The sequence below is a fragment of the Centroberyx gerrardi genome, chromosome 17 (assembly GCF_048128805.1).
Source record: "Centroberyx gerrardi isolate f3 chromosome 17, fCenGer3.hap1.cur.20231027, whole genome shotgun sequence".
Taxonomy (NCBI): Eukaryota; Metazoa; Chordata; class Actinopteri; order Beryciformes; family Berycidae; genus Centroberyx; species Centroberyx gerrardi.
In genome coordinates, this window is record NC_136013.1 from 1185941 (window position 1) to 1198209 (window position 12269).

The 12269-nt window shown below is 43.0% G+C and overlaps 1 protein-coding gene across 1 annotated transcript; it reads right to left on the reverse strand.

The window, feature by feature from the left end:
• Nucleotides 1-321: 321 nt before the first annotated feature.
• Nucleotides 322-9155, reverse strand: LOC139928988 (trace amine-associated receptor 1-like). The gene is made up of 6 exons (XM_078289615.1): nucleotides 9026-9155; nucleotides 8585-8809; nucleotides 8172-8209; nucleotides 7258-7551; nucleotides 6909-7066; nucleotides 322-1312 (listed from the first exon to the last, which is right to left on the reverse strand). Exons 1-6 carry the CDS (start codon nucleotides 9153-9155, stop codon nucleotides 322-324), a joined length of 1836 nt encoding a protein of 611 aa, XP_078145741.1.
• Nucleotides 9156-12269: the final 3114 nt, after the last annotated feature.

Consider the following 12269-nt stretch of genomic DNA (forward strand, 5'->3'; position numbering starts at 1 on the left):
GTTCATGCTTAATGTACTGGAATGTTTTATTCCATGTATTTTGTTTCTTGTTTTATCTCTTATTTCTTTTCTCCTGTGAGGCACTTTGTAAGAACTTTGTAACTCTGTTTTCTAAAGTGCTATATAAGGTAAGTTATTATTATTATTATTATTATTATTATTATTATTATTGAGGAATAAGTGTCTTGTTAATGGAGACATCAGCAGTGACTGTTGAGAAAGAAAAGTGTAATAAGCTTTATTTTTTTTAAAAATTTTCTGCCATACATTCATAAGCTTATTTCTCTGAGAGGCACCTGCCATGTCATCATTTTTAAAGATTTATTCTGTGAACAGTTTTATGTCCGAAATGTCAGAATGAAAGATTTTACCTGAAATGATCACTCGAAATGCCTTTCTGAACCAGCTGTAAAAGAATGCGTACACCAAAGGATTCACAGTAGAATTCAAATAGCCGACCCACACCAGTGTTCCAAACAATGCCGATGGAGTCGAATAACTGATAAAGGGATTAATGACGTTACACACAAAAAAGGGAGTCCAAAAAGAAAGAAATGCCCCCATGATGATAGCGAGTGTTTTGGTGGCTTTAGTTTGGGACGGATCAGATGTTCTCGTGTTGTGGATGCTGCGCACTTGTCTCTGTGCCACCAGGAAAATCTTCAGGTAAATACCGAGCATGACAACTCCGGGAATGTAAAAGGAGAGAAGCGATGAGACTGTACTCGACACTCCACTCTGAAACAAAACACATCCTCCTTCACATGCAACATGATCATAGTAGAACTCCTCAATTCCCAAAATATTGAGCTCGAGGAAGATCATTCCAAAGCCCACTACAGCCGAAACACTCCAACTGACCAGAATCATGATCAACACAGCATTAACAGTTATGTTACTTCTATACAGCAGAGGCTGGCAAACAGCATAATATCGGTCAATCGATATGAAAGACAGATTTAGAATTGAGGCTGTGCCCAACAAGACTTCAGCACTACTGCAGACTTTACAGAATAGATCTCCAAAATACCAGCAGGTCTCCACACATCGGATCATACTGGGGACCATGACCAGCAGCCCCAGCAGCAGGTCGGAGACGGCCAGGGAGAGGATGAGGTAGTTGGTGGGAGTGTGGAGCTGCTTGAACTGAGCGACCGACACGACGACCAGAACGTTCCCACACACCGTCAAGACGACCATGACGCCCAGCAGCAGGTAGAGAGAGACGCGGACAGACAGAGGATAGATGGTCCTCAGACAGGAAGTGTTCCTGGACTCAAAACAGAGCGCTGGCTCCATCTGTCTGGATAAACTTTATTTATAAAGCACTTTTCAAAACCAAAGTTACAGAGTGCTTCACAACAAGGAACAAGTGCAAGGAAGAAAACATTAAAATTAAACTGAAGGTACTGATAAAATGAGCATAGCAAAGAGATAAAAACACAAACAAATGACAATAAATAAAATAAAGGGCACATGTAACACAAAATCAGATGCAAAAAAAATGCAGGACCAGGATTAAAGGTAAGCTTTCCGATAAAAGTCTGTTTTTAGGAGTGATTTAAAAGATGATTCACACCTGTTCCACAAGGAAATTAACCATACTCATATACAGTAAGGAACTTATAGGTGAAGAGTTCTTCATCTAATAAAATATTTATCATAATAAAACTTCACACTTGAGAATAGCTTCAACTGTGTGGAATTACTTTTTTTCCTATTTGAACAGAGATGTTATGAAATCATACTGTTTACAATATGTGGAAAAAAACAGATATAACACACATTGGGTTAGTGACATGAAGCTCATATTGAAAAATTCCATGATCTGAAAATGAAAGGTGATTTGATGCTGCTATTCCAGTCAGAAATAAATTCATGGCAAGAAGTCAGAAAAATATCAGCAGCCAACTGATTCCCTGTTTAGCAAAGGCTATCTGATGTTTCTGCTTGCTTTTTACTTCTTCAGGACACAAAGAACAAACCTCTCCTGTTGTTGAAAACTAGTTTAAATACTTTACTATTTGCAGAAATATGTGGAGATTATGATACATTCTTGAATAAGCTTTTAAATAGATTTCCCTGCAATGTTTCAGCTAATCTACCATGACAAAGTAACACACTGCTTGTGGAATTATTATTTTCTGTGATGTTTCACAGTAAATTCACACAAATGGTTTAAATGTATTCAAATCACCAGCCATGATTAAACCAAAATTCGTCCTGTTCACATGGGATGGGCTTGATTTTTTTCACATACACATCTACTGCTCCACTCCTCTTATGTAGTTCTATAACAGGAGTTGAGAACTGCCATATAATTTGTGATGTCTTCATTTTACACCACTGCCACTGAGGATGTTGTGATATTTAGCTAATCATTCCCTCAATAATTAATCAGAGAATAAATCATTTTATGGAGACATCAACCAACAGTCAATAGTTAAAGGATAAATCCGGTCATTTTCAACATGGGCCTTATTTTCCTGTTTTTTTGCCGTCATGACGATTGATTGTGTTCAAGATGTCATCACTCACTTCACTGTGGAGCTTGACGTGGTTTCAGTTAAACAGGAGCACTGCTGTCCAATACACACATACAGGGCCAACGTCATGTCCAACAGCTGAACCCAAAAAGTGATTAAAAACCATCTTTTCAACACAATAACACCCACACTGCAGTTGAACATGTCTTTAAATAGCACACCAATAGATTGGATCATTTTTAAAACTGACTGCTGACATCGGTGGATTCTCTGCTGTGTTCACTGCTTGTGTTGACTCACTTCCTAAATTTGTGATGCCAGGTGGGAAATAACAGAGGCGCAAAACATTCCCCACATATTCTGCTTCATTACCACTAGGAGGTTGATGTAAATGTTTTTTCCCAGTCAGCAAGTCATATTTACAGAAAATCCAATATGCATTGAATGCAGCATCAAAGTTCTTGAGGTCTAGCTCATGCTAGTTAAAATAACATAACTAATACTGCAATATAGAGTTTCAGGCGATTGTTAATCGGCAATTGGATGCAGGAAGGTCTGACTGCAGTGAGTGTTAATGTGTTTTAATCACTTTCTGGGTTCAGCTATAGGAGATTACCTGTTGGCCCTGTGTGTGTGTGTGTGTGTGTGTGTGTGTGTGTGTATTGAACTGAAGCTACATCAAGCTCTACAGTGAAATAAGTCATGAAATTTTCACACATTTTCAACACAATCAAACAAGCAAAATCTAAGGCACAGGTTGGAAATATTGATAAATAATTATCCTTTAAAAAGTACTACATTCTAAAGTAATCCTAGCATAGCAATAATGCGACAATAATAAAAAGTGTTTATACAATACTCAACGTGTGAACACGAGCTAGCTTCCCAGAAACACATCATACCTGAATGCAGAAACATTTAGTTAAAGTGTCTCTTACCTCACACACTGACAGCTGGACAGAATGAGCGTCCTGTGTGTTTCCTGACACACCGTCACAGCTGTAACTGTCGGTCTCTGTCTGGCCTTTAAAGCCCGAGGCTCTGTGGACTGCAGTGTCTCCTGTGGACTGCAGTGTCTCCTGTGGACTGCAGTGTCTCCTGTGGACTGCAGTGTCTCCTGTGGACTGCAGTGTCTCCTGGCCGCCAGCCGCCTCAGGGAGTGAAGCTGGACACTCGTCCCAGTGGATGATGGACCGCACTCACTGCTGTTTATATTCAACTCTTCTTACCTCTCTTTTCATGTTGTAAGGATAACTTGACTACTGACTAAAATGTTTGTCATCCGATCAGGATATATTATATATAATAATAATAATAATAATAATAATAATAATAATGATACATTTTTGTCAACATAGCACTTTTCAAAATAGGGTGAAACAAGTGTAAAATGGCAAATGATAACTTGAAAAAAGTGGGTCTTGAAGAGCGTTTTAAAAATACACCCTTAGCTAATCTGAGCTCTTTGGGAAGCGCATTCCATAGTTTTGGGGCCCTGAAAGCAAATGTTCGATCCCCTCTTGAAATGAATTTGGATCTAAGACTGTAGGAGAGACTTACCCGCAGACCTCAGGTTACAATCAGGCTCATAAGGAATTAATAGATCTAAAATGTAGTCTGGGGCCTGTCCAAGACGTGCTGTAAAACTGATAAGTAAAATGTTTAAATCAATTCTAAAGTTACGGAAGGGTAATGCATTCACTTGAGAAAAAAAAAATTGCCCTGTTTTTCTGAATTAACAAGATAATTATCTCAGAATTCTGAGAAAAGTTTTCATGGAAAAATAAATTCTGCCCTGTTTTTCTTAATTAACGAGATACCTCAAAATCCTGCGAGAAGCTCTCACCTGCATGGAGTAGCCTACGGTTGCAATACCATCTATATTATATCTCCCAATGTTTTAAACCAAAAGCAAAATAAAACTGGATTCAACTTAGAAATTCAGAATTCAGAAATTCAATTCAATTCAGAAAAACAGGGCAAATTTTTTTTTCTCAAGTGAATGCATTACGCTTCCGTATAAAGTTTATAGGCAGCCAGTGCAAGGATGCTAGGACAGGGGTGATATGCTCCCGTTTCTTTAGACCCATTACCATTCTGGCAGCAGCATTTTGGACTAGCTGAAGGCGTGAGATTTGTTTCTGGGTGAGGCAGTAATAGAGGGAGTTACAGTAATCCAGGCGAGAGGATATAAAAGCATGAATTACTTTTTGCAAGTCATTAAAAGACAGGAATGCTCTGATTTTAGAAATAGTCCTAAACCGAAGAAAGCAAGTCTGAACAACTTTCTTAACCTGCTCCTCAAATTGAGGTTCTGATCAAAAACCACACCCAAGTTCCTCGCAGAAGTTTTGACGTAAGGTCCCAAAGAACCTAGATCATTCTGAAAAGAGTTGATGGGGTGAGGGGGGCCAATTAGCAATATTTCAGACTTATTGTCGTTTAGGTGCAAATGGTTTTGGGACATCCAACTTTTAATGTCTTTTAGGCAGTTGTGAAGGGAGGCAAGGCCATGAGGCTCATTGGGAGTGATAGGCACATATAGCTGCTTATCATCTGTGTAACAATGGAAGGAGATGTTATGATCACGAATTATGTCACCTAATGGGAGCATATATAGGGAGAAGAGAATTGGACCCAAAATTGAACCTTGAGGTACAACACATGTAATGTGGGCAGGATGAGGAGGTACCTGACGTAACAGAATAACTGAGTGGGGGGAACAATCTGGGCTCTGATGTCAGCAACTTTCTTGTTAAAGAATGTGAGAAATTCTTTGCGTTTGATAGGGGAACATTCAGTATGAGATGAGGGGCTGACAACACGATTAACAGTATTGAATAACACCCTTGAGTTCTGACAATTTTTTGAGAAAACAAGGCCATTCTTGTGTCTTTAACGGCTTTCTGGTAGGTGCACATTAAGCTTTTTAGGATCTCATAAGAGACCTGTAGTTTATTTGATTTCCAGTTACACTCGGCTTTGCGACACTCTTTTTAGAGTCCGAGTGTGCTCATTAAGCCAGGGCAATGACTTTGGCTTGGAGGTCCTTATTTTCATAGGAGCAGTAGAGTCCAGAATATTTGTGCATTTATCATTTCAAACTTTGACTAGCTTTTGATTGGATTGCAACTCCAATCCAGAGAGAGACAAGTGTGTGCGTAAAAGCATATTCCCAAAATGATTTAATGGACAGAGCTTTACAATTACAAATGTATAAATATTTGACATTTAGCAAATGTTATCCATACTGGTTATTTCCTATTATTTTATAACACTGTAAGGTAGGCTATAGGAAATGTGAGATGAGTGTGTGCATAAACACGCATTCCCAGAATTCCATACAGTAAATTCCAGATTTTTGAAGAATCCTGTCATGTTTTTTCAATAACTTATAGTTCGTTACTATTTATCATTAAATTGCACAATTCTTTTTGTAGTTTTGCTCACTCAAGTGCTTTTGGTGATGTACCTAATATTTAATATAATTAAGTAATATGCCTACGTTTACCCCTGTATCTATTGTATTTAACAAATAAATACACAGACACTAATTTGATTGTGTTGTTTATATTCGAAAGCAGGAGTTTTCAAGTAGGCTATGGCATTTTGATGTTGGTTTAAGGCCTACAGCTGACACATATGTGTATTGTGTTTTCATCAACACTTTCATCAACACACATCAAAAAGTTGTTGAAAAAGGAGAAATTGAGTAGCCTAAAAATTCATTTCATACTGACGAAAGGCATAAGCCTATTTGCCTATATAAAAATGCAGCCATGAATTTAACTCTCCAGACATATGAAAAATATTGGCATATAAGAATAGGCTACACAATGTAATTAGGACTATAGCCCACATGTTTATTTTTCATAAAAACGAATCCATATAAATGTTTGTGAAAAGATGATATATTAATTGGGTAATAATTTGATAAACGGTTAGGACCAGTAGATTATAATTTTAACTTATCCCAAATATATTATATGAAAATATGATTATAGTCCTATTCTACTAAGTAAGACGTGTTTCATATTCAATTATGTGGGCTACTACACACTACATGCAAGTTAAAAACAACAACAACAATAATAATAATAATAATAAAGAATAGTTACACAAATATTAATACTTCCATATACTGGTGTAGTACTGTAAGTGCCTTGCTTAAACCAGAACTTGTATTTTGAAACTGTCAAGGTGGTTAAGCATACGTCTTGCAATGCACCTGGACACATCAGTGATGTGATCAGTGAGGTTCATCGGGTGTTTTGGGTCTCACAATATCAGACACCCTCACCCAGGCGACCCAGCCAGGGTTGATCAAGCCCCAGCTTGTGCCCAGGTAGCACTACTTCACCCATGGATCCACTCTCCTGATCCACAACCACCTGCAGGCAACTTCAGTTGCCTCTATCAAACATGACAGTTTTCTTCACTGGGCAGAGGCGCTTACAGTTGCTGATCCCGCTGCAGATGGTGTCTGCTATGACCTTCAGAACCTGGTCATGGCGCCAGTGGTAGCGCACCTTGCCCAGGGCTCTCGGACAGCAGCTGAGGATGTGCTCGAGGGTTCCCCTCTTCAGGCACAGCAGGCACGCTGGAGAGTCGATCTTCCCCCAGCCGAATAGGTTGGATGGGCTTGGTAGGACGGCGTAAACCTCTTGGACTTGATGCGCTGAGGCTCGGCCTTCCAGAGCTCAGGCCATGAGACCTTTCTCTCCACCGCCTGCTTCCATCTTGTCCAAGCTCCCTGCTGCCTCATCCTGACCATCCTGCTGGCTTGCTCCTCCTCAACTGCTGCACGCACCTCTGCCTGGACCAGCTTCCTCCCATACTTCCACTGGGCCTTGTTGTAGCGTGGTGTTGAAATGCTACCAAGGCCAGCTCTTCCACGGGTCACCATCCACACCAGCACGCTGTGCTGCAATTGAGACTCTGCGTTCTCCACTGCCTCTGCTGCCCTCCATTTCTTTCCTGTCCTGACCTCGATGCTGGCCTGGGAGACTTTTGGGTCGCGAGATTCCCAGCACTGCAGAACCTCCCTTGTACGGGTCTGTGAAGTCTGGGAGGCAGATCAACTCATTTTAAGCCCATGGTGAGGCACATTTATTCAAGCAGAACTTTTTACAGGTGCTACCACCAGCCCAAGCAACATTACCCAAACAGCCTTGGATCCCTACACACAGTCACTCCTTATATCCATATATATCCATATATCCATACCCATGTGCTTAATTAGTGGACCAAACTACCAACAGGGGAGCTCCAACAAGAACATACTTAAACATACAACACATTTACAGTTATATTTAACGGTTATACAATTTGTAGTTTCCTATATATATATTACAATAATTTAGGAAATACTAACTACTAACAATAAAACCTTACTATAACTCCACCCCCCCCCCCCCCCCCCCCCCCAGGATGTCCCCCCTTCAATTAGCAATGGGAGGACCCAGAACTATAAATTCAACTACCGTTGCTGTAGGACTCTTTTGCCCGAACACCAGGACCTACAACACACACTGGTAAGTATATCCAGAGAAACAGCAGAAATGGTTCCCGTTGCAATTATGTTAGCAGTATTTGGACTACCATCAAACAATAGACAGCCAGCATGCGTGTTTGTGGTATTGCCCCAACCGCTTCTCCATGTCTCCTGCCTTGTGTCGGACTGACTTCCATGGCTGCCAAGAACTGCAGACCAGTGAATCCTCCTAAGATACACAAGCACAGACATTAATAAAACACACAGCACACAACATGATGTGAGGGAAGTGAGGGAACTCCATCACATTTCCTGCCATCAATCACTTCAATCGCCCTCCTCCGGGATGCAGGAAAGACAATCTGCCACCAGGTTGGTCTTTCCCGCCCTATACTTCACAGTGAAGGTATATGGCTGCAATGACAGATACCACCCAGCAATCCTCATGTTGGCATCTCGCATTTTCTGCAGCCACTGCAATGCCCTGTGGTCTGTTTCAAGCATAAAGTCTCTTCCTAGCAAATAGCACATCAACGATTCCACTGCCCACTTCATTGCCAGGCATTCTTGGAATACCTGGTCTCCCTGGGCAGCAGCTTCTGACTCAGGAACACCACTGGCCTCTGTTCCTCATCCACTTCCTGCAGCAGCACAGCTCCCAAGCCCACTCCTGACGCGTCTGTCTGCAAGGTAAAGGGCTTAGAGAAGTCAGGGGTATGGAGGACTGAGGACTCACAAATGGCTCCTTTCAGCTCCTTGAAAGCCTTGTCGCAGTCATCAGACCATCTCACTCTGTTCGGTGCTGAATCCTTCTCCAGGTCGGTTAGCACTGCAGAGATGTCAGCAAAGTTAGGGATAAATCTCCTGTACTACCCCACTAACCCCATGAAAGATTTCACCTTTCTCTTGGTTGTAGGCACTGGGTACACCTGGATTGCCTCCACCTTTCCCACTTGTGGTCTGATCATCCCATTCCCAATCCTGAACCCCAGGTACTGTACCTCTCTGTGGGCAAAAGAACATTTTCCCAGATTGATGGTGAGACCTGCCTCTTTTATGTGCTGGAGCACCTGGCGGACATGTGCTACATGGTCTTCCCAGGAGTTGCTAAAGATGACCACGTCATCTAGATAGGCTGCCGCAAACTCTGGGACCTCCTTTAGCACATGATCCATCAGCCTCTGAAATGCAGGCCAAAAGGCATCACTGTGAACTGGAACATGCCGAATGGTGTCTTGAAGGCAGTGAGCTCTTTGGATTCTGGAGCGAAGGGCAGCAGCCAGTACCCCTTGCTCAAATACAGTGTGGTGATGTACCTGGCTCCTCCCACTCTCTCCAACAGCTCATCTACTCGTGGCATGTTGTATGGGTCAAACTTGGAAACTGCATTCACTAGTCGCAGGTCAATGCAAAACCTAATAGTGCCGTCTTTTTTGGGGATCAGCACATTAGGACTGCACCATTCGCTACAGGAAGGTTCAACCACACCCAGGGCCAACATTATCTCCAGTTCCTGCTTTAGAGCTGACAGCAGCCTCTCTGGGATCCGGTAGGACTTCTGACAAGCTGGGGTGTTGTCCTTCAGGTAAATTCTGTGATGAATCAGGTTGGTGTACCCCGGCTTTACCTGGAACAGCTCCGGTTCCAGCAGTTCAATCAGATCCTGTTTCTGGGCATCAGACAAATGAGTCAACTCCACCAGATATTGTTCTGATGGTGCAGGGAAAACATTTCTGAGGTCTCCTCATGCCCACTTACTGCTCTCACAAACAAACTTTCCTTTACTGGTTCTGGCCTAGCATGAAACTCTTTCAGCAAATTAACATGAAAGGTTTGATACTTCTTACCCCTGTCCGGCATGTAGAGTTCATATGTCAGTTTCCCCACCTTTCTTGTGATCTTGCAGGGCCTGTGCCACTTCGCCAATAACTTGCTCTCACTGGTGGGAAGGAGAATAAGTACCTGCTGACCTGGTTGCAAGTCTCTGGATCTAGTCTTCTTGTCATACCAGGTCTTTTGCATCTTTTGCGCCGCCTGTAGATTTTCCTGTGCCAGCGGTGTCATCTTCTCCAATCGCTCTCTCAATTTCACCACATAAGACACCACATTGTCTCCACCAGACTTTTGTCTCTCCCAGTGCTCCTTCAAAAGGTCCAAAGGACCCTTTACATCCCGTCCATACAGCAGCTCAAACGGGGAGAATCCTGTTGATGCCTGGGGTACCTCCCGATATGCGAACAGGAGGTATGGCAGCCACTGATCCCAGTCTGAACCTGTTTGAGACACAAACCTATGAAGCATATTCTTTAAGGTTTGATTAAATCGTTCAACCAAACCGTCTGTCTGTCGGTGATATGGAGTGGTTTTGATGCCCTTAATGCCCAACAGCTGATACACATGCTTGAGGAGTCTTGACAAGAAGTTTGAGCCTTGATCTGTGAGAACTTCACTGGGTAATCCTACTCTTGAGCACAGTTGGAGTAGAGCATTAGCTACATCTCTAGCCTTGACACTTCTCAGAGGAAAAGCTTCTGGGTACCTTGTTGCATAGTCCACTACAACCAGAATGAAACGGTTGCCTGATGCGCTCCTCTCCAGTCCTATCACATCCATCCCTATCCTGTCAAAAGGAGTTTCGATGATTGGAAGGGGTTGTAAACTTGCCCTGGCCACTCCCTTGCCTGAAACAACTTGACACTCATTACATGTCTTACAGAAGGTTTTTACATCTGTATATATACCCGGCCAAACAAAGTGTCTACTGATCCTTGCCAGCGTTTTGTTGAACCCCAAATGACCAGCCCATGGAATTGAATGGCCCAAAGTCATAACAGTGTGCCTCAGAGACTGTGGCATTACCAAAGCATCTACTTGGCCCTTCCTCTGATATAGACTGCCTCCCTTCAAGATGTACAGTGTCCTTGTTTCACCCCATCCTTTCCTGACACTTTCCCAAACCATGCCAACAATGTAGGGTCCTCTCTTGTAACTGTGCAATGTCTGATGGGATGTGCATCTCTACAGGGAGGGTGGGGTTGGGTAAGCTTTCACTGGATGGTTTAGTACCACCCAGAAACTTGTCACTTAGCTTCTGGCTCTTTCATTTCACCCTTTTTTCTGGTGTCGGTTCCAGTTCAATGTCATCAAAAGGCAACTCCTTGAAATCCTCAACTATACTCTGTGCCCTTGTAATGACCACATTACACTCTTTAGGCTTGTGTAATAGGTCCAACATAATTGGGATGTCCCAGCCCAACACAACCGGGTTTGACCACCTGCTGTCAAGTAAATCTCTGCAGTGGGGTAAGGTGTCTCATCACCATGGTTACAAGTTACTCCCACCCCTGCCTGACACCCTTTCCTAGATACCAGGCTTGCTAGCACTATCGTCTGAGAGCTCCCTGTGTCTATTAGGGCTGTCTTTTTCTTGCCATTAACCAGCACTGGTGTAAAATGACGAGTATCCCCCACGAAACACTCTGATGGGACTGGCCTAGGTACAGAGCAAAGGAGGACCTGCTTGCTTTTTCGGTCAGGACAAAAGGGTCTTGTGTGCCCCAACTCCCCACAGTAAAAACATCTTACATCTTTTTTGTTAGTGCCAATAGATGGTATGATAGCTGAACTGTGGCCACTTGAAATGGATGGCAGAAATGCTACGATGGGCACTACCCTGACTCCCCTCTGCACCCACTGACTTACTGCTGACCTGGTGTCTATTGTCTTTTCTGAAGGCGTTACTTCTGCTTCCCTGTCTGGCAGACGTAAACACTTCAGCCAGGCGAGCCGCCTCCTCTGCCTCGGCCAACCTTACAACAACAAACTCTCTCTCTACGTCTGCAAGACTAAGGAAATGATCGTGGACTGTGGGGGGGGGGGGCACGCCCTCATTCACATCGATGGAGCTGAAGTGGAGAGTCTCCTGCTTCAAGTTCCTCGGTGTGTTCATCAATGATGACCTCTCCTGGTCCAGGCAATCGGACACGGTAGTAAAAACTGCCCAAAAGCGGCTATACTTCCTGAGGAGACTCAAGAAGTTTGGAATGCCTCTCACTAATTTCTACAGGTGCACCATTGAGAGCATTCTCACTGGCTGCATTACTACCTGGTACGGCAGCTGCTCCGCTGCTGATCGTAAGGCCCTCCAGAGGGTGGTGAAGACAGCGGAGCGCATCATTGGCTGCCGCCTCCACACCGTGCAAAGCATATACCATACACGATGCCTCAGGAAAGCACGGAAAATCATAAAAGACTTCAGCCACCCAAGCTGTGAACTGTTCTCGCTGCTG